At 38.6% G+C, this 26,161-nt stretch overlaps 1 protein-coding gene across 7 annotated transcripts in view; it reads right to left on the bottom strand.

The window, feature by feature from the left end:
• Positions 1-26,161, bottom strand: part of syne1a (spectrin repeat containing, nuclear envelope 1a) — a 148,535-nt gene that overhangs the window by 37,274 nt on the left and 85,100 nt on the right. For 6 of the 7 annotated variants that reach the window (XM_051874201.1, XM_051874202.1, XM_051874198.1 and 3 more), the window contains 28 exons: positions 25,342-25,668; positions 23,329-23,481; positions 22,707-22,874; positions 22,335-22,511; positions 18,953-19,099; positions 18,691-18,816; positions 17,859-18,035; positions 17,044-17,309; positions 14,760-16,917; positions 14,324-14,661; positions 14,012-14,156; positions 13,694-13,903; positions 12,220-12,503; positions 11,939-12,104; positions 11,668-11,823; positions 11,306-11,458; positions 10,705-10,887; positions 10,438-10,575; positions 10,150-10,335; positions 8,513-8,635; positions 7,755-7,937; positions 7,217-7,360; positions 4,240-4,443; positions 2,939-3,073; positions 1,715-1,837; positions 1,475-1,636; positions 1,006-1,206; positions 355-528 (listed from right to left, as the gene is read on the bottom strand). In XM_051874201.1, the coding sequence (XP_051730161.1) occupies positions 355-528; positions 1,006-1,206; positions 1,475-1,636; positions 1,715-1,837; positions 2,939-3,073; positions 4,240-4,443; positions 7,217-7,360; positions 7,755-7,937; positions 8,513-8,635; positions 10,150-10,335; positions 10,438-10,575; positions 10,705-10,887; positions 11,306-11,458; positions 11,668-11,823; positions 11,939-12,104; positions 12,220-12,503; positions 13,694-13,903; positions 14,012-14,156; positions 14,324-14,661; positions 14,760-16,917; positions 17,044-17,309; positions 17,859-18,035; positions 18,691-18,816; positions 18,953-19,099; positions 22,335-22,511; positions 22,707-22,874; positions 23,329-23,481; positions 25,342-25,668 (7,107 nt within the window). The remainder of the gene's footprint in view (positions 1-354; positions 529-1,005; positions 1,207-1,474; positions 1,637-1,714; positions 1,838-2,938; positions 3,074-4,239; positions 4,444-7,216; positions 7,361-7,754; positions 7,938-8,512; positions 8,636-10,149; positions 10,336-10,437; positions 10,576-10,704; positions 10,888-11,305; positions 11,459-11,667; positions 11,824-11,938; positions 12,105-12,219; positions 12,504-13,693; positions 13,904-14,011; positions 14,157-14,323; positions 14,662-14,759; positions 16,918-17,043; positions 17,310-17,858; positions 18,036-18,690; positions 18,817-18,952; positions 19,100-22,334; positions 22,512-22,706; positions 22,875-23,328; positions 23,482-25,341; positions 25,669-26,161) is intronic. The other variant, XM_051874203.1, reaches the window with a different exon arrangement.

Below are 26,161 nucleotides of genomic sequence, written 5' to 3'. Positions count from 1 at the left end.
AAAAAATGCACAAGTACTCTGAAGCTATGAAATTAGTTATCTAAATAGTAAAATAAAATAAAATAAATACATTGTAGGGCAGATTAAACAAATAATCAGTATGTTTATAATTATTTGTCTATTGATAGTTGTTTCTTTGCAGTGCACATGACTTTTCAGTAGTTCAATTAAAAGAAATGTGAACAAAAAAGTGTCCAACATTATCCAAGGTCAAAAAAACAAATATTTTTTCAGGAGTTTTGAATAATTTTCCCATAAAATTATGTATATCATGATGTATACAGTTATTCACCAAGATTTATGAATATTGTAGCATGTTGTTTTTTCTTATATTTCCCACCCTGAGTCTCTTACCTGGCAGTCAATCAGCTGTTCCTCCATGTCCATGTCCTGTGGGTGTGGCTGTAGCGTGGAGCTCAGTGTGGCACGTGTGCTGAGCAGCCAGTTGTCAAGCTCCTCTGCTTCACTATGGTAACGCTGTAGCGCTTGTTCCTGCCTCTGTTCTTCTAACTGCTCGCTCAATCGCTCCTGTGGGTCAGAGAACGCACAAAATTGAATATGCTAAAAGCAAGGGTATGTAATGAGTTGTTTCTTGTTGGTTCTTCTTAAGCTAAATAAGTCAGTGTAAAGTAGGAGAAGCTTTCTAATTACATTTTAAAGCGGATGAAATGTGTTATTTTAAATTATTGTTATGTGTTATCCCTCTATTCTCTCTTTCTTTAATTATGCTTGCTGGGAATTTGTTTAGGCTTGTCTGTCATTTGGTTTATGATCTGCAATTAGTGGTTTTAATCAAAGAGAGGTGCTGATAGTTACATCAAAAGACTAAAATAACTACTAGGACACACATGACAATTTAAAATGACCAGCATGTGCTAAACAACAGTGAGTAAAATAACCAGAATAATCTGCTAAAATTCTTTTTTAACAGACAAGCAGATTTTTTTGCCATTATAAATCAGCTGGCTTGTCACCATTGCTCTGCATGATATTATTCCTCCTCACCTCCAGAAGTTGGCGCTTTCCGGAGGCCTTCATGTGGATGGTGGCCATGCGTTCTCCCAGTACAGTGAGGGTTGACTGCAAGGCCAGCTGGTCTCCGGCATCTGCCTCCAAACTGTCCTCATCCAACTGCAGCTCCTGGGAGAAGCAGGCCTGCAGAGCACTGATCTCATCCTGGAGCATTAGGATCTCATCCATCAGAGCCTGAAGAACAACCACCAATCAGGAAATTGCTTCAATTTCTGGTTTCAATAGTAAATTGATTTGCACTAGTTGTAAACAGTAAAGCTACATTAAAGGTTACATGCCACGGAAAGGAAGATACTTCTAGGTAAGAGATTAGTTTTAGACATAGGAGAAGTTGGTACTCTAGAGGGTAACCCTGTCCTCTGGCTTGAATCGCTAGTGAGTTTTTATGTGATCTAGCTTTAGTGCGGTCATCTTGCTTTATCTGATCCTCTGTCTTTCTCACCTGGTGGGCGGCCATCTGGCTCTCAGGACTCTTGCTTGGCTCTAAGCCCTCATTTAGTGCGGTCTCAATGGACTCCATCTTCGTGGAGACAGATTGGAGGGTCTCCTGATAGTGCTGCTGCCTCTCCAGAGCTTCATATAGGCTCTTTTGCTTCTCACTGATCTGTAAAAATATATGTTAACCTACCTATGAAGAAGTGATTTGGATTTTGTAATGCCAGATGCATCTATGGATATTTACCACATTCTTCAAAGTCTCCCATGATCGCTGTAGGTCATCCAGGTTAGCTGAGGCAGCTGAATCCATGGAGGGGTCATACAGTTCCTGTAATGGAGCTCTACTTAAAGGAGCTCGCCCTGAACCCTACAAAAGATGCAGAAATATGTCAATGAGTTTGTCTGAGAGTGTGTGCATGCATGCATAAATAATAAACCAAACTGTGCTGGTTCTCTTAAAATACAACAAAACAGTAGTGATACTAACGTTTGCTTGTGTCAGCATTTTTCAGATGTTGCACATGTACCTAGCAATAATATTACTCCAAATTTTTTCACACACACCGAAGTGGTTAACCATGTGTTTGCCAGATGCTTAAATACATAAAGAATCCGTGCTAACCAAAACATCTTTGTCACTCCCTGAGGCCATGTTCAAATGTGTGTCAACTATTGTTCATTACATGGCTAATGTGTTTATGTGAACAGTCAGAATGAAATCAGAGATGAAATACTTTTCTCTTGCTCCTCAAGAAAGTCAACTGTAGAATAGAGAGTCCCACTGTAACAAAGTTCAAGTTCAGGAAAGAAGGAAGTGGGAACCAGCGAACATTCAACGTAACTTTAATGACAAAATAAACAACAAAACGAAAGTAATCACATATATAAACAAAAGGCCTGGTCCTCCCCCTCTCTCTCTCTCTCTCTCTCTCTCTGACAATGTTTTCTTTTTTTCATGTTTAATACTGTAAAGCTGCTTGCTTTTAAACAATCTATTGTATAAAGTGGTATATAAATAAACGTGACTACTGGAGTGCTGAATTGCAGAGCTTGTGCAAACATCCACATAGATACAATCAGATGCTTTCTTTACTGTTTTCTCATCTCTGTCATTTTTGTTGTGTGTTTATTTTATTGAAAGGAAAGTGCACAGCCCATATTTACATATTCATCTAAACACAGCTCTCAGTGGGCAGTGTCAGGATGTTCGCTAACAGTATACCGCTGCTCATGTATTTCAAACTTCTTTTTACCCCAAAGCAAAGAACGAAAAAGTTCGCCGTGAATATATCAGGGCTTTTAGCCTGATTCATATTTAAATCCAGAGCAGAACAGTGGCTACTGTAAGAAATCAACTGGTTAAGTTTAAACTGAGTTAAAGTGGGATAGTGGCTGATCAGGGATAAGTTGATTAAATGTGATCAGGTTGGCAGGTGTTAGTGAGGTGTGGGTTAGAGCCACGGGATACCTGAGAGGTGTCAGCGTTAGGCCCGGGTGAGGGTGATCTGCAGGCAGGGGGAGAGGAGACCTCACTGTTGGTGCCCTCCTCACCAGACTCCTCTGTGACCGGGGAGAGGAGAGTATGACAACGGCCTGCCGTCATCTGACCATTAAAAAGCCAAAAAGACAGAGGAAGAAAGAGACAGAAAGCACCAAAGTAAGAAGAAAACAAACCAGAGGAAGAATATTAGAAGGTTGGAAAAAGTACACTATCGTTCAAAAGTTTGGGGTCAGCAAGATTTTTGGAAACAAGTGTCATATGCTAAACAAGGCTGCATTTATTTGAACAAATATACAGTAAAAACAGTAATATTGTGAAATATTATTGCAATTTAAAATGTCATTTATTCCTGTGATGGCAACGCTGAATTTTCAGTGTGGGTTAGGCTTTCAGAAATCATCCTAATATGCTGATTTGGTGTTCAGGAAACATTTCTTATTATTATAAATGTTGAAAACAGCTGTGCTGTTTATTGTTTTTGAGGAGATGGTGATAAGTTTTTTTCAGGATTTTCTTATGTATAAAAAAGTTAGAAAGAACAGCATATATTTGAAACAGAAATCTTGAATTTCTTGACCCCAAACTTCTGTAGTAATGTACCGGTATATTCCCTATGAATCTGACAGGAAGTAATGATTCAAGCAGAAAAGCTGAATAAGACCCTGAAAAGCAGCACCAGAGAATTACAGACAGACCACATTTGTTAAGAGTAGCCATGACTAAGCCCTTCACAGACCTCTCGTCATGATAAAGGAATGAACCGGGTCAGGAAATGGGGCAGAGGATATGCACAGACTCACTGTAAAAATACAATAAGATGACATACGATAATGAATTGTGCTTGCCTGCACGAACTGAAGTAATCTGAACCTGCTGAAGCAACATTAGACTAAATTTAGATCTAGCTACAATGACTGCTGAAGTACCGCAAAGCTACACTCCTTTCTCTGCAAGCCTGTAAGGACTGAGCGACACAGCTGGAGCTGAACTGTTGGCGGTTAATGTGGAATCCGGCCCTGATCATGACTGATGCAACACAGGGCAAATAAATGTCCTAATAATGTTGACAAAGTCAAGGCCAACTAACACCCTCATCCTGTTTCCTGTTTCAGTAACAAACAACAGCAGGGATACACAATGCAAAGGTACATACAACCCTGTGGAAGAAACAAGAGACCCATGGGATGCTTGTCTGACAGTGAAAGAAAAAAAGAGCACCCAGTGCACCCCGCCCAGTCCTAACATGTGTACAAGTGTAAATCACTCACCATGACAACAGAGGGGTGTGTTGGTGGGTGTTTGGGCATCTCTTCCTCCTCATCCTCCAGCTCCTCTAACCCATCGGAAAGGCCGTCAACCTCGCTGACCGTCAGCAGCATGGTAGCATGCTTGGCTTTCACAGTCAACATTTTACACTTGGAGTTCAAGGCTGAGATCTGCTCCTGGTAGCCTTTTATCTTCAGGGCCAGTTCCTGTCACAATGACACATTACATTATTATTCCACTGAGGTCCATACAGCTGGGTTAAGTCCAAACATATGCGTCCTCGATTAAGTCCCATAGATGAGGAGTGAAAAGGGGGTTAATGTAGAGAGCGGCACCGGCAAGCTGAGCTGAGAAATTCCCCCTCTCTGTCTGTTTGCAGGAGAAAAAACAGCACAGACGAGCAATCGCTCAGTCAGAGGCATTTTGAGCTTGCAGCCAATCAGAGAGCAGTAGGAGAAGGCCAACAAGCCAAGCCTTCAGGCAACGGTTAACGTGATTGGCAGAGAGCTCGACCAACTGGAGAGAGTGGGAGGAGAGTAGAGCAAGGAAGAACACTTCCTCCCCCTAACCGGCCAACTCACACTCATACACACACAAAGACCACGGGAACAGGAAATGAGCTCAGTGAGGGGCTTTTTTCTTCCTTCCTTCCCTTCACTTCCTCTCTTTCCACCAATCCCGAAGCTGTTTTCCTGACAAACAAAGGAACTGGGCGCGAGCGAGTGACTTAGAGGGGAGGAAGGGGACTCACGGGACTCACATTACAGATTGTGTACGGCCTACGGAGCCCCCCTCCCTTCTTTCTGTCTCTCTAACTGTCATTCTTTCGCAAACACACACAGACAGGCCAGTCTCTGATAATGAGGTCATGTGGGAAAAAGCTGCAGCTGCAGCACTCGGCTCTGCAGAGGAAAATAACCCTGGGTAATAAAGCCACAGCTGCTGTCCCAACTAAACTAAGCTGAGCTAATAAAACATGGGGATGTGAGACTCAGTACAGGTTTAGGTTTATTTTTATTTGGTTTGTTTAAACAGCTCTTGCCATTAGGGCTGCACAATGTGGGGAAAAAAAATAGAATAATGATTTTTCAAATAGAAATTATGATTGTGATTTAAAATGTGATGGCTGTTCTTCTTTGTAGGACTGCACAATTTTTCCCAAAATGTTGCAAAGAGGTCAATGACGTGACGGGTCATTTTTTTGTCTAAAGGCCTTAATAATAATAAAAAACAAAGCTATGACATCCAAAGTATGTAAGGTAGTACAACTAGATCAATTTTATTGAATCCAAAAGGTTTTAATTATATTTTGCTACATAAAGGTATTTTAAAGATTTTGAAGCGTCAAAAGGTCATTCGGTTTAACCGTCCAAAGGCCAAGACAGCCATTTCATTTGTGATTAAAATATCTTAAAATGTAATAAATGTAGTAATAACATCATTTATCAACATAGTGCAAAATGGTATTAAAATTATGTGTAGAAGTCGTCGCTTTGTTATGAGAAAGAATGTCCAGAAAAATTAATTTCATGTTTGAAATTGATGTCATTCGGAGTAACCAATATAAAGGGAACATTTTGGATCAAGTCATGCAGTGACATCATTCAGACACCTGCAAAGGACCACATGGTCGTGAAGCAAAGTAACTAACTATTTGAAAAATTCATGTTTCCAGTTGCTCATACACCAAACATCAGGTCATTTGGTACAACCGCTATAAAACATGGAAAATTTTGTAGTATTTTAAAAACTTGTACCAAATATAAAATGTCTGATTGTCCTTTTGCTAACAAGCTAACTAGCAATCTAGCTAGATAACAGCCTGTTAGCATTGTTTGAAAATATCATCATTTGGTATAACCTAAAGTGTCATTCGGTAAAACCGAAATTTTGGTTAAACCAAATGACTTTTTGGTGACAAATTTTGTCCATCTTGAAAAAAAATGACAAAAGCAGTGTTAATTGATTATAAAAACCAAATAATCTCATTGTTAACACTTAATAAAACTTCAAAATTAACTGTATTTCCATTATGTTTTTTTTACACTTTTAAAAACCTTATTCGTCAATGACCCAAATACATATTAATAAAAATAACAGCAAGAATAAAAATAACTATTATTCTTATTATTGTAGGCTACATCATCCCCAGGACCCTACAGAAAACAAGCTGTTTGGAGAATGGATTATTATTAATATTATTACTTCTAAATAAAATATTTAACAAAAAAATAAGTATTTTAATTTTGTTTTTTACTGTTAAATAAAAAAATGGGTATTTAAGAAAATAATATAATAATAAAAATAATTTATTTTACAGAACAACTGTAAAATTACAATATGGCTTAATTCATGTCTCAATTCCTTCATTTTCAAATATTAATCCATCAAGCTTTTGTGTTGGTGGAAAACCACGTAATAATTCAAAGCAGATACAGAGATGAGTTTGTGTGGAGCAGCATTTACTGCAAACCGAGCTGCTTAACACTGAAAACACGCAGCTCATATGTTTAATTAAATCGCAACCTTTGCGATTTGATAATCACACTAAGTCATATCACAATTTGATTAATCGTGTAGCCGTACTTGCCTTCATGTGTGTGAATGTGTTTGTGTGTGCAAATGTAAAGAAACAGGGCAAAAGGGCGTGAGAGAAAGAAAGAATTTGATGTCACTCAGGACAAAACAGACTGAGGTCAAAGATCGCAGAGCTACCTTTACACCCATTGGGAACATGTTAGGAATTTATGGCCTGACTCATTCCAGCCCAATGTAGGTCGACTAGCAAAGCAACAAGGTGAGTAATAGCAAAGACAACACGCCTGCAATGAATTGTGAGATTGACTGACTGATGCACAAAGCATCATAACTGATACCAGTGCTTCTTTAAAGAAACAGTGTTTAAAAAATAAAAATGATGCCTTAAGCATCTGTATTTTTGAAAATATTAAAGTACGAAAGAAGGATGCCCTTCCTCACCTCGTGATGTTGTATCTGTGTCTGAAGCTCCTGTATGTTTCCTGTGGCAACAGGGCGGTCTTGAATAACACGGTGTGCCTCTTCAATAAGTCTCTGTAGGTTCTTGACTTCCTGTTCATATTGTTCATACTGCACCATGGCCTCCTGGGGGAATGTGAAGAGAGATGCTAAATGAGCCATTAAAACCACAAGTGATTAGTGACAAGCCATTGAATCCCATGCTATATGAAACTATGCATATACACTGAAGGGGCCATATTCTACACTTCTGTAGCATTTTATATTTTCCCCTGAAGTCTATTTATAAGGTCAGTCAAGGTTTCTTACATCAAAAACAATCATAATATAGTTTTAGGATTAAATAGTTGATGCTACTATACCTTTAAGACATGTACAATGGGGTCAAAAAGACCATTAGTGAAACAAGTTATTTTTTCATATCAACATAAACATTTGAGTGAAAGCTTGAATTGAAAAATCAACATTAATATGAGGTACATCTTCATCACAGAATATGTTGCGATCTGCGTGTAGATACCTGTAATATATTGCACTGTTGTATGGTATTGTGTTGGAGATGGCTGCTTTCTTGCTGCAGACTCTGTGCAGTAACACAAAGCGGTAATGCTGCCATTACATCCTCTGGCAGCCGGAGGGCGCTCTGACACTTCTGCATAGCCTGCACCTGCTGTTTGAGACCCTCCATCTCTGACAACAGGAGCTGAGTAACAAATATTCAACATTAGTTTGATGGTACCAGTGATAAAATCAGCATATGTGATTTTTGCGTCAGTATTTTTTGTCAGTAAGTTATTTTTTTCTTCTTTATTTTTTTATGGCTAATCAGTGTTTCTAACCTGTTTTCCAGGAAAAATATTTAAACACTTTTAAAGCAAGATAAATTTACCTGAGAAGCAAAACTATCTAAAAAAAAAAAAGAATACTTCTTTTCAAAAAATATATTTTGAATTTAGTTTATTTTTTCCTACCTTGTTGTCAACCTTTTTTGTCCTTCTTTTAAGCATAAACCATAAACTGAATTTTGTTGTACTTATGCAGGAAAATAAACTTAATACAAGGTACATTTTCTAATAATAAAGATCCTTACTGGGGAAAAAAAAAAAAAAGAATAACAAAATTATGTAATAATTAAGACAATTATTTTTGCAGTGTATAAATGTGTCCACAATACTGTATGTAGTACAGAATGTAATGAGTGCATTTTCATCATAGAGTAAATACATTATATAAATCAGAAGAATGAAAAATTGTGTTAGTAGAAGATTGATGGTGTACCTGTCTCTGAGCCAGCTGTTCTCTGAGGCTGAGGCGGGCCAGATCAGGGGAGGCCAGAGTCTCCTGGACTCTCTCTATGGACTGATGGAGCCTCTTCACATCACTCTCCAGTCTGCCCAGGTCCTACACAGAGAAAGACATACAGTAGGATCATTATGTTCATACCAATGACAATTTGGCTTTTAAATATTTTTAAATATTAATTTATTTATTTAGCAAGAATTACATCCAGACACTTCCTGTCCCTTTAAACAAGTGTAAATAGTTGCTTTCATGGTAAAGTGTGTAATTTCATGTTACCTCAAACTGGACTGCAAAAATAATTGCTAAAATAGAATTCAAAACACTTTGCCAGGCTGCCACTGGGCAGATAGATAATCCCACTATTAGCATTTTAATATTGAAAATGAGACAACTGAGAATAACAGAAAAAAACAGGGAAAGGAAACGAAAAGAAAGAAGGAAAATAAAGGGGCCTATAAGAGTGCTGCAATGTTAACAATAAATTGACATGGGCATGTGGCATTGTGAAAGCATTTAGTTGATTAACAGAAATGCTAGCTCCACCTTTTGGCATATAGATATATCCATCAAGAAAAATCCATTTCCACTAAACTAAATCCACTAAATCCACAGTACCACTAAATTAATTCAAACAGTCAGACTTGCAGGCTAAATCATGTGGGGATCCAGAACCTGAGTGGTTACCTTGCTAAATCACCAGTGTCCCTGAGCAAGCCCTTTAAATTCAGTGATTTACTTCAGAGAATTTATGCTAAATTACAAAGCATAAGCCCACAGAATAAGAGCAGCTGAAGTAGTCCTAAAATTGTGTAAAGTGGTCAAACCAAATCAATGTAGCTCTAAAGAAAATGGAGAATAAAACAAAAAAAAGGTGAAGAGAGCATGAGCTAGCTTCAAATATAAAAAATATACAAATATTTGACTGCAAAATGCTGCCATTGACCAATCAGAATAAAGTATTCCAGAGTCATACAAGTATAAAAAAAAATACAATTATCTCCCATAAGGCTATATTATTAGAGACACAATAACAGGGCATATTATGACTCACTTAAACATTAGCTGAAACCTTTACATTTTAAAATGAGGAGTTATAAATCTGCTCTCTAATAAAAAATGGAAGTACAATCTAATTTCTTCATGGCATGATGCCAGTTATATAGTTATGGCATGCATTAACTTTAAGATAAAGCTATAAAAGAATGTTTTGTTAAAGCAATGTGGTAATCATACACCAATTTAATGAACAGACAAATTAAGTCTAGCAAAGAAGATACAGAATGATGAGGAATTATGTTACTTATCTAATTTGCCACTAGATGGCAATGCCTTTCTAAATTTACAGCAGACTTGAAGCTTGAAGTAGACTAGAACAGTGATATTGCAGTTTTTTTAACAAAATTATTTTAAAATTAATTATAAATAATGTTGTTTATAAAACAGCTGAAAATGAGACACTGAAACTTAAACCATTACTCCATTCAGCATGACACATACGTCACATAACACTACAAATCCAAATGGGCACATGCATAGCCCATTGCAATGTTCTCATTATATTAGTTTATATTAGTATTATGTAGTCTGACCTGTGACATGCTGTGATGAATTACCTTGGCTGCATCCTGTAGTGTCAGAAGTCTTGTTTTGGCTCTCTGCTGCAGTTCTTCAGCATGTCTGCTCAGTTCTGCCACCTGCTGGTGGAGAGCATCTGTCTGAACCACCTCATCCAGCAATCCCACCCTCTCCACAAGACCCTCAAATTCTCCTTGGAGGTCTTGCCACTGTTGTAATAAGGCCTGATTGAGATATATCACAACATATCATTAGATGTTTGTCCCAACAGCTACTGAAAATCCTGAGAAATTGTGGTCTGATCTGGGTAAAGCGGGCGTCACCACCTGATGGGTTCTAATTTGCTCCTGCATCTGAGAGGCTGGACTCCACATGATGTTAGCTGAGACCACAGTCTCTGCTTTTTCTGTCCAGTTGAGAGTTAATGTAAGCATTTCATTAAATTCTTCAAAGTTCTTCTCTGCCTAAAATAGAGAAAAGGGCCAAATGATCAAATTTAAGGATGAAGTGTGTAATTTCTGTGACACAAGCATCAACAAACAGAATCACAAAAATAATGACTGTTTCCAAACAGGTTTCCCCCAAAAACAGACCTTCTGAAGGCATGCGGTCCTTCCTTCCGCTAGTCTGCTGGTCTGAGCATGAAACTCGGTCAGTTTACTCAGGCTGAAGCCCAGCTGTTTGGCTAGGAGAGGGTTCTGCTCTCCAAACTCCTGCACTGCCACATCTAGCTCAGACAGAGCACGACCACACTCCTCTAGCTCCTCAAATAGAGACTGGAAAAAAAGAAAGAAGAAAAAAAAAAAAAAAAAAAAAAAAAAAAAACACAGTTTGGAGTTGTTAATATCCAATGATAAAAAATGTTGTAAGAAATGACATGCCGCCTTGTTGCAGTGTTGTTATTGTTAACTAAAAATAAAACTATTAAAAATAATTTTCAGTAATTGAAATTAAAATTGAATAAATAAAGCTGAAAGAAATCAAAATAAAGTATAAATATTAGATAGAAAAACTTAATTAAAACATAAAATTACCAAAACTTAAACTAAAATGAATACTGAAAATATAAAATTAATAAATAAAAAATGCCTTGTAAATTGGAGTACACTCATGTCATTACTTATAGTGTGCACTTCAGTAATTAGGGCAACTCTGTACCACAGCTTCCAAGGCAGTGCTGTATTCATACTGTACCTCTGTCTCCTCTTTAGCCTCCTCAACATCCATGGCCTTCTGCTTGAGTTTTAAAGAGATGAGTTTGACTTTCTTTGAGATATCCTGAAGTCTGGAGTTAAAGTCTTCTTTAATGTCTCTGCTGTGCTGGACCTCTCTTTCCCGTGCCTGCACCTGAGCTCAGGAGAAAACAAATAGCTAAGTGATAAAGAGACGTTACCTAAATTTTCAGTAGTCAAAATCAATACCAGTTGCCAGATCTTTGACACAAATCCAATCTTTTGTCTCATATGTTTACATTTACAAACTGACTTTACATTAATCCCTCACCAGAATTAATTTGGTACTTGTATTTTTGAAATTCCTAATATGAATAAAGGTACCTGATCTTCTGCAGAACCCAGAGCCAGTGTGACCTCTGCCAGCTGGGTGCTGATCTCAGAAGGAAGGGTGGCATGGAGGTCCTGGTATTTCATCTGCTGATGATCTGCAATCTGCTCAAGGTTCTGGCGGTGAGACCGCATGCCACCATGAGCCGTCTAACAGAAAACATAAAAACAAACCATACTTATCATGAGTAAAGTAAACCCGGTGTGTAGGATGTTAGATGAGTACTATCTGCATCTCTCCACTGTACATGGTGCGCTTCAGTACCTCCAGGTCAGTGAGCAGGTTATCCAGGTCTGCAGTGGGGCTCAGCAGCAGCCCCTGGGTGTCCTGAATCCAGCCTTTCAGCAGACCTAACTCTCTCACCACTTCCTCTCTCTCCAGCAGCTCCACCTGCACCTGCTGCCGGCTTGTGCACACCTGCTGCAGCAGACTGTAAGAGAAAAAGGAAAGATAGATAGATAGATAGATAGATAGATAGACAGACTAGATAGATAGATAGATAGATAGATAGATAGATAGATAGATAGACAGACAGATAGACATACTTGTCATATTTCTCCTGAATGCTCTGAATCTCCAGCAGCAAAGGGTTCTCTTGGTTTTGGTGTTTGCTGGGTGTGGAGGGTGCAGCGACGTGAGGATGGAGGAACAGGTTGAGCACATGGTGTCTGAGGAGTGTCAGGGAGCTGCTCTCTCTCTCCACCTCTCGACTGAAGGAGTCGTGGTACTCCAGAAGGCTGTGTAGGGCTGCCATACTGGATGCTTTTTCCACCATGCTGTCAGGAACTCGACTGTGCAGGTCCTCACAGACAGCTCGCATTTTCTCCAGCTAATCATAGAGAGATGTGGGATGGGTACTCCAACAAATTTTATACCTGTTAATATGTGCTACTATCATGCTATAGCATTCATTTTACTGTATAAAAAAAAGAAAAAAGAAAAAGTTTATGTTGTTCTTTTTATGTGTATTTTTATACATTTAAATGTTGCCATTAAAGTGACATTCATTCTTCATTCAGCTATGTAGATTTAATATATATATATATATATATATATATATATATATATATATATATATTTATTATTATTATTATTTTTTTTTTTTTTTGATTTAGTCAAAAGTGAAACAGTCATTAAGAATTAATGGAGTGTACTTATCCCCCAATTTTTTATTTATTAAATAAAAGACGGGGTTAAGACATCAGCAACAGCGTTTACAGAAGAGTAGCTATCAGGACATCAAAGAACTCTTAATAATAAATTAGTGATGAAAATGATGAAAAAAAGCTCTCTGTGGTTTTTAGCTCTCCTCTCTCTCTCTCTGTGCTACATAGAGTTCTGCAAGAACTATGACTCTTTCTTACTGAGTGATGTCATATCCTCAGCTGAACAATGAAACAGGCTAAGGTCACAAAGAAACCCAGAATTAGTGTGCGCTGCCAAAAATAAACAAGACGCAGTTACTGCTAACATTACTAGTATGGATGTCTGGATAGCAGTGTCTCTACAATAATTCTTTATATGCCCAAGTATTACTGTTGTATAATCTGATGCATAAAAAGTACATATAATGTGTGTTACACAGTATATCCCTGTTATGACGTCATTTCCAGCAGAGATTTATGGGAGAAGTGGTGAGTTGGCAACTTCCATGTTGGGCTATTTTTGTATGGACTGTCATTGCCAAGCATTACATCATTCTCAGGCCACTGCCGGCGGCGGATGCTCTGGTCTGATCTCAGATCTACAACAGGGGCTCACTGCTTACAGAACAACTGCTTTTACTTCATCATAACTCATGCTTATGGCATCATCGGTTAGACTTTTTCCACAGTTAAAACGAAATTTCTGTTTATTTACTTAAAAATATGCTGTTCAGGTAACTAACAATAATTTTATGGAATTTTGTATCTGATTTGCACTATTGCAAGTGTTTGATTACATTCACATCTGAAATGGAGAATCATATAAAGGGCATCTAAGTGTAATAAGTTGAGAGTATCCATGAAGTTTCCCTACCTTCTCCCTGGTGCATTTCCAGTTATGTGCAGAGTCTTGCAGGGCTTTCATCTGAGCTCTAGCAACACTGTACAAACGAGTCCACCGTTGGCTCACTGAACGGACCGACTGAGAAGTAGTGTCTTTTATTGCAGGCTGATCAAACTGTGCTGCTTTTTCTTTCAGTCCATTAAGTGTGTCTTCAAGACCTTGAACTTGTGACATAATTCTCTGTAGAAAAAAATGGAAGCAATAGGAGATATTTAGAATAACTGCAACATCCATATCAAAATCAATGTTTTAGGAATTAGGCAAGGAAAGAACTGCATAGTCACAGACCTGGTATAAACAAAGCTTGTCTTCAGCTTCTTGTTCAGAGTTTGCTTTGGCAGTTGTAAACTCAGTCATCCTCTTCTCAACTTCATTCATCTGCCTGATAACTTCATCTGTTTCATCTTGGAAGGATTTCCACTGAGTTATGCTTCTAACAGACAAATAAAGTAAATGTGTGTGATTTCAAATCCAGTTGTAAAAAGTGTTCAAACATCAATGCCTGTAAATCATCATATTGTTAATATGAATAAGGCAATGCAAGGGTCTTGTGTGCCTTATTTTAAAACCATTTAGATGTCAAAACCTCATTAGCATTACCGTTGCAAGTTGTCTCGACGTTGTTTTAGCTGCTCAAAGACCTCTGTGCCCTTGTGATGAGACTCCTCACAATGTTGCTGGATTTGCTTAATTACAGTAGGTCTCAAAAAGTCACCCATTTGAGGCATTAGATCTTGCATTTCTTGCATCGTACACTTGACAGTTTGTTCCCGGCCTGTTATATTTTCTAAGTCCTTGAGGCAGTCTGAAATTTTCTCCAGGTCTACCTTATGTGGGGCCTGCTCAAGTAGAGCACCAGCTTCCTCAAACCACTGCTCCATGGATTGCAAGGAATGGTGGTATCTCTGGAGCAGGGACAGGGCAGACTGCAAGGCCAACTGAGGATAAACAGTTAAGAAGCATTAAGCTCACCTTCAGTATTTCATTACAGAGTCTGAAAACACAGGTTAACTGTCAGGAATTAATATTATCTTACCTGTTTGGTGGTAAAAGCTTGTTGAAGATCATCCTTCAGCTTTGGAATATCCATTAAATTGGTTTCAAAGAGTTTTGGAAATGGCTTTTGGTCATTGATGTACTTCTGTTTCTCTTCATCAGTTATATATTCTAATACTCTAAACCTAGATTTTATTTCTTCTTGAAGTGCTGACAGTGACCTGACCTCCTCCTGCACAATCTCAGTTTTTGCTTCTTCAAATGTTAATGGACATCTCAATTGATCCCGAAGACTCTTGAGCCAGTCTATTGATACTTTAATATCAGTTTGAAAATCCTTATTTCCTAAAAAACCTCTCTCACATTCTTCTATGTGTGTATTAATCCTTTGCTTTAAAGTAAGAAGTTGCTCCTCCCTGAAGATAACCTGAGTCTTAAGGGTCTCTAAATCAAAGTGCTGGGTGAGGTCACAGGTTTGTGCTTTGAGACCCTCTGGATAGGAACTAACCACTTCAAGACATTTTGATAGGTTGTATAATGTAGATAATCTATCTGTGGCATCTGCCTCCCCATCTGAGTCAAGTTTGTCAAGCTGTTCCTTTAATCTAGTGATGCTATTGTCCATTTTCTCGATAACTGCTCTGTGGTCATTTAATATTTTCAATGTTTTCCGTAATTCTTTCATCTTACACTCTATCTGCTGGTTTAGACTGCCATGGAGATAAACTAACTGGTCAGTGACTTCAGGAGCATATGGCTGACCCATGCTAAGGAAATCCTGAGTTCTACCTCTAAGATCTTTCATTCCCTGAAAGAGATTTGCAAGACCTTTCAGGAGATCTTCATAATTGTTGTGCAATCTTTCTCCCTCTTCTAGACTGTGGTTGGCTGACTGCATCTCTAAACTATCACATTTCTCCTGAAGTTCCTTCAAAGCTTTTCGTGTGACATCAATGAGGGACTCAAACTCCCTACGCTCCAAAAGCACTTGTTGGATCCTGTCACGTTTCTCTCTGATTAACAACAGCATGTCATTGTACTGTTGTGGAAGGCCATTGAGTTTCTCATCTAAGTAGCAGTGGTCAACCTCATTTAAGGTGGGAAGAATCTCCTGTCCCGCCCTTTGGACAATAAGCAAAAGGTTTTCATACTCTGAAGCATGATCAAAAAGCTGTTGGTATTCAGTCAACTGGTTCTGAAGGTCCTCATCATTCCCGCTCAGGTCAATAATTGGAAATGTAGATACTTCTGCTTGTTTTAGCCACTCACAGATCCTGTCAAGGTCCACTTTAAAGTACTTCCGAATGACTAGCGCTTTCTCTAGATTCTGCAGATGCTCCATGCTCTTTTGCAAGGAGGTTTCGAAGGTGACTTGCAGCTCCTCCAGCTTCTGAAGGGTCTCCTTCTTTTCCTCCTCGGTTGCATCCTTTACTAATTCTCGTCCCTGTGTCCAAAGTGATGTGAGCTCCACCTGATATGCTCTTAGGCTGCTGGTAAAATTCTTACAAGTTGACACCTGCTTGTGCAGTTCATTTGGTAGGAGAGCCACATGATCATCTGCAACAGCCCTTTGCTCTTGCTTCCTGATCCATTCAGCTGCCCTGTCGAGGGCTTGTAGGAACTGCGTTCGTTCTGTAAATACTTTACTAAGGCTTTTACGATAATGAGCTGCCTTAGTTCCAAGCAATTCTATTTCTGCCTGTGCTTCCTGGACCAAAGTCTGCAGTTTTCTCCTTTCATTAAGTCCTAGGCGATAGGAAAGGCTGTTGGCATCTGTCACAGCCTCTGCCAGAATCTTCTGCTTGGCCTCCAGTTCTGCACAAAAGCTCAAGTGATCAAACAGAAAGCTTTGAGCCAAATCTGGAGGGGGACTGGTCTTGAGAACCTCAGAGAGGGACGGTTGCTGCAATTCAGCCCATTCTTGTGCCTCCCGCAAATGGTCCTCAATTTGATTTAATTCTTCAAGTGTTTGGGCTGAATCTTGGATTTTCTGCTGGACAAGCGATTCTACCTGGGTCCAACGCTGCTCAAGGTAACCAACCTGCTCTTTAACCAGGTCTCTGTCTTCTAAGCTTAGACGAGGCAGGATTCCATGCCTATTATTTCTCAGATCATCGAGCACACATCTCTGGTCCTGCAGGTCTGTGGACAGCTTCTTTAAGGCATCCAGACACTCAGCTGTGCTCTCAATATCTCCCCTAGAAAAGAGTCAGAATTTTTGTGAACAAAGAGAAGAATGACTGACAAAAACATCTGAAGAACAACACATGGCAACTATCAAACATGAATATGTTGTGCAAAATCTGAAAGGGAATGTTGCATGCCTGGCCAATTGATCCCATTTCTTGGACAGCTGGTCAAACAACTCCTCCACCATACAAATGCAGTCATGATAGTCCCCGCTCCTCTGTAGATCCTCCTCTTTCTGTTCCAGCAGCTGTGCAGCTTGTCTGCCCAGATCCAGCCAAGCACAGCGTAAGCGCCCAACTTCCATAAGCTCGGGGGACTCCTGACCAGCCGTTAGCCTATTAATACTTTCTCTCAGCTGGGTCAGCTCAACCTGCCTGGCGCGCATCTCCTGGATAAAGTCCTTTGTGGCATGAAATATGGGGTATTATTAATAAATGCTGCCTGTCTTTATTTGATATCCTGCCAAATGGACAGCTCTGGATGACACCCTCTGTCACTGGCAGAGAGTGAGCTTTGAGGTAATTGGGGTTTTCATTCAATCTATTGTTGACAATTCTCAGCACATCCAGAGATGGTAATATGTGCTATTTTTCACACACAATGAAGGGGTCTGCCTGGACGCTGTTATTACAGGCACTGACAAATCAATTCACACATCCATAATTACACCCAGACGAGTAATCTGGGGAGAAATCTTTATTAATGAATGAAGCTTCCTGCCAGGAAATGTAACAGAGGCCAAAGATCACCAGAGCTTTCAGCAATACATAATAGACTGCATCTGATTAACTGATAGATATCGTACAAAACTTGTGCATAAGGTATTAATGTAATATTAAATTTGCAGTAGTGCTTCAGAAAAATCTCATATAACACATGCTTCATAAAAATGGGTAATTATTTTGCTCTCTTCAAATGGATTTCATATGGACAAAAAGCTGTCACTTACCTGAGCCTGGTCCAGCTGGTTCTGAGCAACCTTTGGCTCGAGTTCAGCTGGCCTCCTTAACATGCTCTGGAGAAGTTGTTCAGATTCAAGAAGATGACATTCAAGGTTGGAACGCAAGTCCTTGATCTCTCTCCAGTTGTCTGTTAGTTCTTGAGATTCCAGCATCCTCTCCTCAATCTGTATTGATGGAAAACATCTCTAAACATGTTCCAACCAAATCTAATATGTTTATGATGGATTTTAATATTTTAAAGTGAAATTCAAATAAAAACCTACAAAAATACCATTTTAAAAGTAGCAACAATAAATTATGAAGGTATAGTAAAAAGGTTTTAGAGGTTTAATGTGATTTTCATATAACATGAAATTTGTTAGTCTTAATAAAAATCAAACCCTTGGACATAAAAGTATGGAGCACCTAAAGGAACATGTTGATGGGAAAAAAATGAGCCAGGAGGAAAAAAATATTTTTAAATACTTTTACTCGCAAATCTTTTGCGTTCTCCAGAAACTTTGCATTTGCTCTCAAAACTTTTGTGTTTCCTGGGAAACTTTGCATTTGCTCACAAAACTTTTGCATTCCCTGGGAAACTTTGTTTACTCACACATCTTTTGCATTTTCTCATAAAAAATACAAAAGTGTTGCCTTCCCCTAAGAAGTTTTGCAAACAAATGCAAAGTTTCTTTCTCTGGAGAATGCAAAAGTTTAGAAAGCGAACGCAAAAGCATTTAATTTTTTTCTCTTATCACCATGTGCATTTAGGGGTTCTGTATAAACGTGCCCAAAGTACAAGAACATTAGAACTTAAATGTATGCTTAAAAGTCACTCACCTGAAGTTTGACCTGCTGTATCCCAGCAGCCGTCTCTCGTACTTTCTCATCAGAAAGATCACAGGTAGAGCACACCAGCTGCAAATAGGTACTAGCCTGCTCCTGCAGAGTTCGATCCTGCTTCATCTGATGAGACATTTAAGAGCCCCCCAGAAACCAAATCAGGAGCAGTTGATTATATATAGAGTTTGGCTTTCTTTATCTTCACTGTGCAGTAAAACCACTTTTGTGTAGATACACAAAGCAACCTAAAAATCTATACCTGTGTTAGGGCCTCCTGTAGGCAGAGTGGTGCATGCGCAGGAATCTGTATCTCCTCTTGTACATTTGAAAGCCATGTCTGACACTGTTGCAACGTATTTCGCAGACTTACATGCTTCTGCAGTTCCCGATCTAGACTCTGATACACCTGCACAAACAGGCAGAAGAGTTTGCTTCAAGACTGCATATAGTGGCCAAAAGTAATTGGCTAAAATTGAAACAAAACCACCTCTATAGGGGTCAAAACTGAGCCAATTCATAACATAGCATTTAAATTTTGCACATCAAAGGGTATTTTAGTTAATCCTTAGTTGTATAAAACAGGAACAGCATGACTCTGACATATTTGAGGAGCAAAACGGAGAATGACATGAGTGGGGCATACGGTTAACCATGCTAAATCGGGTCAACATAAAGCAAAGTCCATTTGACAGGTGTTGAATGCTCTGGCATCCATAATCCCATGAGCAGAAAAGCTGACGCTGATTGACATTCTTAATTCACAAGCCCTCGCGGGGGGCAGGCAACGACAGGCTTGCTTTGGCAGCCGGCAGGAGTTGGCAGAGCACATGCAGACTATGGGACTCATTGACCAGATTGCCAGGTGGCAGGATTTACCGGATGGCATTGTTCTGGCAAGGTTGGCACAAGATGTTGGTACGGGGTATAAACTAGAAAACCAGAAGGGAGGGGTTTTATCAATGTCTCGACTTGTTTTGACGGAATTGGACTTGATGGGCAAAATAAAACTGGCACGGGGAAGGGGGCGAGGTATTAATAGACTGGGTGGTTTGCTCAGAGAGTGACTGAGCAGGCAATGTGTCAGATGGCAGAGAGTATTTGCCATATTAGGGGTGTGTGTGATTAGGGTTCTTAGAGGAAAGCAGGTGGCAGCTTTTGGTGGGATACTGCAAGAGCTGGAGTAGGGGGGAAATGGTGATTTGTAAAGGGGGGTATGTGCTCACTTTCATTGCCGTGGGCTTTAATGATATGCTTTCATGGAGAAATGATTTCTTAGTGCCTCCTGATGGGTCTCCTTGTAATGACACTGGCATGCAGAAGTCAAAATGTCAAGAACATTTCATTGCCAGACATCTTATTGGTTTATTGACTGCCTGGTAAGAGTTGTTTAATCTGATTTAAAGACAAGTACACTGAGAGGAGGATTTTGTCAGCACTTTAGTTGGTCCTGTGCAACTAGGAAGCCAAGCAGGATGGATTAAAATAATCAAGATTCTGGAAGAGTGGCAGTAAGTTGGCACATGTGAGCTTGCTGCTGGAACAATATTTTGATGTGAGCAGAGGGACAATACACAGTGACACTAGCACAATGAATGGAAATCATTGCAAAAATTGCAGAATTTTTCCAGTTTAACGCATTAAAAATATTAACGCAATTAACGCAGCATCCATTTTTTCTGTCATCCTTCGGCTAGCATTACAATATATGATCACGCTCTTATTCATGTAAATGCTTTTAAACCATTTAAAAGCCAAAAGACAAAAAAAGAATGCACTGTCTGTGAATGTCCTGTCACACACACGCACAGAAAGACGCACGCCATTGTGCGCATGGACGGCGCACCAGAACGCGTGTGAGATCTGCGTCATGTGCAGCAGCGGCAGCTCTTAAAGTGACAGCAACCACTAATGCCGTCTGTCATTGAAGATATTGAAAGAACAAAGGTAACCGAAGAAAATTACTCAATGCTCTTGACTAAAGAACTTTTGTAGCTTTAATAATGATTATCTATATTTAATTTAGGCTATAAATTATGCAGTGCAGACTGTTTGGTAACTTTATTTAATTTCTGTACTTTAATTTCTGTATTCTGTTAGACAGGTAGGAAGTCCACAGGTAAATATGACATTTATTATGGGTTTATGTGAGGATTGTTCTAAGCTCACTTAAATTAAAAGTTGTTATATTTTTGAAGCCTAATAAATGTAAAAATGATATATCTTTTAATTACACTGTAATGTTGAATGGCTATAATTCATGTTTAAAACTGGGGGAAAAAATCAATTTCATCGAGACATCAGTAGCTGTAGGCTATTAGTATCAGTGATACTGACCTTCATTCATAAAAAGATGCCATTAAACAAGTATTTAATATATACTGTCTTCATGTTGTTTCTTTATGTTGTTTTAATTTGGAGATTAACTGTGAAATTATTACATTATAAAATATATTAAAAACGTATAAAAACTTAAGTGATTTTAATCGCGATTAATCGTAGAAAAAAAAAAATTTAAGTTAATTTTTTTAATCGATTGACAGCACTAATATATATATATATATATATATATATATATATATATATATATTTTTTTTTTTTTTTTTTTTACGGGTGTAACGGTACATGCATTCATCCCGAACCGTATGGTACGGACTTCACGGTTTAGTTCATGCAGTTAAACGACGAATACTGTCAGTCACAGGCGATTCACACTCCAATCCAGAACGGGGCGTCTGCGGTAATGCAACTCTGTTTGCTAACCGCCACAACAGGAAAAATCGCAGAAGAAGAAGAACAGACTATCTAGATATGTGTGTAATCTCTCAACCTGTGTTTCAACCATGGAAAAACATCAACAGCTTGAGAATAATATCTCACATAGCATTACATTTACCTCATGTAGTCCACAGCATGTTAGTTCACTAGAGAAATGAACCTAAGAGGGGAGCATTTCACTAAATATATGCACTATATTAGCTTATATATTCATTATATTTACTTCACCTGTTAGTAATGTCTTAATTATTTAATATATGTTTAAATAAATTTGTCATGAAAACAAGTTATGGCAGTAACTGTGTAAATGATTACATTTAAAAAATGAATAGGAATAATTTTATAATTCGATTTAGAAGTTAATGCAAAACCTGTGCAATGTGCAATTTACATGTTTTTTTTTTATGTGAGTGTTGATTATGATATCTAAAAATAAATAGCAACTGAATTTAATAGTTTGGGCTCTGTTGTTAATTGTAACCTTTAATATTACAGCAACATGCAAGTAAGGGCTTCTTATATAGTTTACAGCATTAGCTGAGATAGATTTTTTAAAAAATGTTAATTTTAATTGAATTTATTTATAATTGAATTTATTTAAATAACCACTGTTTAAAAAAAAAAAAAAAAAAAAATGTTATGTTTAGTTTTCTCCCCGCTGCTGTACTGAACCTGTACCGAACCGTGACTTCAATACCGAGTTTTTCAATACCAAAAACCGTCATTTTTGTGTACCGTTACACCCCTTATATATATATATATATATATATATATATATATATATATCTCACACACACACACACATATGCACAATAAACATCGGCACAATGCTGGTCTTGTACTTGTTCGTGGCCAAGTAAACTCACACGCTGGGCAGTGCTGCAGATGGCAGAGTAGCTGTCTCTTGCTCCCTGCTGGTGGTTCTGAATTTGCTGGCGAAGCCGAGCCTGGAGGCGTTCACTGCAGCCGGACAACAGCTCCTCTCCCTTTTCCTTTAGTGTAGCCAAACGCTCCTCAAAACCTGCTATCTCCTCCATAATAGCCTGAGATGAGACAATATGTGCAAACATAAATTTAACACAAAAGATTATCTTAGTAGTAGCTTTAAATATTCTTGAGAAAACTGATATTAGCAGGAACTCTACAACAACATGTTCATATGTGAGTAAACAAAGTGCAGATGTCTGATTGGTTGTTTAATGGGTTTTGCTTTTTTGTGAAGCTTTGTGATTTATCACCTTATGTCTGGCTAGCTGCTGAGTGGCAGCTTCCAGGCCACCGCTTGATGACGGGTCAGGAGTCACCATCCTGCTGGACATCTGCAACAGCCAACGCTCAATTTCCTGTAGATCTTTGTGGTAAGCTTCCTGTTTCTTCACCTGGCCCTCCAATCTGTGAACATGGGTCTAAGGAAATACATTTAAATCACAGAAATTATCACGACATTAGTAAGCACTCAAATTAAAGCACCTATATAAACACACAGCTGGAAACCCTCGTGCACATAAAGAGCTTCTGACAGCTGCAAGCATGAGATGAATTATTTGAAAGTGAGTATTCATGGCACTGATTGCAGGGTTAATGGATGCCATCTTTGAGGAAATAGCACATTAAGACCTCCAAATTAATATTCAAAACATTAAAGAGGAAATAATGTACATTTTTGTAGCATTTTGTTTAATTTACAATTTAGATTTAAATGATTCTATATGAATATGACTGTTAGTTTTCCGAATTGCTGAAAACAAGCATTGATATGTAAATGTGGCAGGTCATACATTAATGCTCTGAAATCATTGCATTTTCCATGTTATGCTGCATTTAAATGATTGCAGTATTTTGTAGTCATTATGAGCTCACCCTTGCTGAGCCACACAGCTCCTGGTAGTCTGCCTGTAGTCTGGTCATGTTGTCTGTGATGGAAGGGGAGTGAAGGAGGGTCAGCAGAGTTTCTCCTTTCTCTAGCACAAAGCTCACGGCAGAATCACGGGATAGCAACGAATGCTCCGCAGCCTGGACACAATAGAACAATGAATACCGACACAGAGATATACACTGGGCAGTCTGTGGGGTTGGATTTCAAAGTCCCCCTGTAGTCAATATCCCTTAAAACTCATCTTTGATCACCAAAATTACATATTTAAAAAATTTTTTCCTGTGAAAAAAAAATCTTCATGCCTTAAAATAGCTTAAATGTAACTACACCCTTGCTTCATTTAGTATATGTGGATCTATGAATATGCTAATTAGCCCCACCTCCACTTACTCGCACGAGCTCAGAGATCCACTCGGTCAACTTACTGAGGTAAATGCATCAGAATGGTATCTCTTTTTACAACGTCAGACACTCTGGATTCTCCTGCTTCAGAGTGGTCAAGGTTAAAGGGTTAGTTAATAAATGAAAATAATGTCATTTATTACTCACCCTCATGCCGTTCCACACCCGTAAGACCTTCGTTCAACACAAATTAAGATATTTTTGTTGAAATCCGATGGCTCAGTGAGGCCTCCATAGCCAGCAATGACATTTCCTCTTTCAAGATCCATTAAAGTACTAAAAACATATTTAAATCAGTTCATGTGAGTACAGTGGTTCAATATTAATATCATAAAGCGACGAGAATATTTTTGGTGCGCCAAAAAAACAAAATAACGACTTATATAATGATGGCCGATTTCAAAACACCGCTTCATTAAGCTTCGGAGCATTATGAATCTTTTGTGTCGAATCATGATACGGATCGCGTGTCAAACCGCCAAACTGCTGAAATCACGTGATTTTGGCGCTTCGAACCACAAAAGATTTATAACGCTCCGAAGCTTCATGAAGCAGTGTTTTGAAATCGACCATCACTATATAAGTTGTTATTTTTTGTTTTTTTGGTACACCAAAAATATTCTCGTCGCTTTATAATATTAATATTGAACCACTGTACTCACATGAACTGATTTAAATATGTTTTTAGTACATTAATGGATCTTGAGAGAGGAAATGTCATTGCTGGCTATGGAGGCCTCACTGAGCCATTGGATTTCAACAAAAATATCTTAATTTGTGTTCCGAAGATTAACGAAGGTCTTACGGGTGTAGAACGACATGAGGGTGAGTAATAAATGACATTATTTTCATTTTTGAGTGAACTAACCCTTTAATGATATGCTAAAGCCCGCCGGCACGTTGACGTGATTGGTTACAAGGTAGTTTGTGACATCACAAACACCAGTGATTTCAAACCGCGTTTTTTAAACTGTCTTTAGATCACAACAATTTTAAACAGAAAATACTATATGTAATACTAATAATATGGTGTTGACTTATGAATTTGCACATGGTTTGTCTAAAAGCATATTAAAAACACGACATAGACATATAAACAATATTAAAAACTTGATTTTCACCACAGGGGGACTTTAATACTTTTATTCAGCAAGGACACAATAAAAATGCATCACGGTTTCCACAAAAATATTAAGAGGCACTGGCACAACAGATTTCAACATTGATAATAATAATAAATGTTTCCTGAGCACCAAATCAACATGTTAGAATGATTTCTGAAGGATCATGTGACATTTAAGACTGAAGTAATAGTGCTGAAAATTCAGTTTTGCACTTTGCCATCACAGGAATAAATTACATTTTAAAGTATATTAAAATAGAAAACATTTGCACACTATTACTGTTTTAATTGTATTTTCGATCAAACATATATATATATATAACAAATATAAATTAAAAAAAAAATGATTATAAATTGACAATGCTGCTGGTAGATTTTAAAAATTTCATGGGGGAACTATCACATTTGTTGATGGAGTAAGTAACAACTACATATTTCATATCGGTTGAAAACTGTAAAACAATTCACCTACCTTGTATTTGGCCAGCTGGGCTTTTCTCTGGTAAAGTTCTGCTTTAGGTTCAACAGTAGAGCTGAGCAGAGCTCGAGTCTCCCTAAGCCACTGCATTTGGCCTTTGTAGCGCTCTTGGAAATCTTTATAGAGCACAATGCTCCTTTCCAGGGTTGCATGCTCCTCCCGTAGCCCCAGAATAAGCTCTTCGAGCTGTGATCGCCCTGTTTGCACTTCCCTCTCTAGCCTGGATGCTCCAGGGTCATCCAAGAAGGAAACAGCCTGCTCTGTAGTCTCTCGGAGTGTTTTAAGCAAGCTGTGACCTTGATCCATCTCCCCCTGTAGAGACTGCGGGGTGAGAGAATCTTTTAAACAACGAATGAAAGGGTACAAAAAGAACGACAATAACAAACAAACAAAAATCAATTATTTAATGAGCCACAGGAAAGATATTTATGCCTTCCCCAGTGTGCAACCAAGACATGTACAGTATTTCCTGTTCCTGACAGCTTCTGATCCCTGTATTCATGTAGAGCTTCAGCGCTCCTCTGAAGTGGACTTTTCTGATGGGTACTTTGAAGCCTGTCAGGCTCCTGACACCTGTGTGCGGAGACCCGGTGAGGCCCCGGACAGAGATATAAGAGGAAGACCCAATTACCCAGGCCTTAAATGGGCCTGCCGCAGCTGGGTTTCCCCAGCAACGACTGCACTCAACCCCTCCTACTCCTTTACCTTTAAGCGGGAAGCTTCTCTATATGATATCATCCTGTTGTCTCTAAAAAGAGAACTACATGAGAGGCCCCTGGCTGTACAGCAGGATCTGGAGCTACTGCTGTGGTAC

The sequence above is a fragment of the Ctenopharyngodon idella genome, chromosome 20 (assembly GCF_019924925.1).
Source record: "Ctenopharyngodon idella isolate HZGC_01 chromosome 20, HZGC01, whole genome shotgun sequence".
Classification (NCBI taxonomy): domain Eukaryota; kingdom Metazoa; phylum Chordata; class Actinopteri; order Cypriniformes; family Xenocyprididae; genus Ctenopharyngodon; species Ctenopharyngodon idella.
The sequence above is the reverse complement of the archived record's forward strand: the minus strand, read 5'-3'. Positions and strand labels throughout refer to the sequence as shown.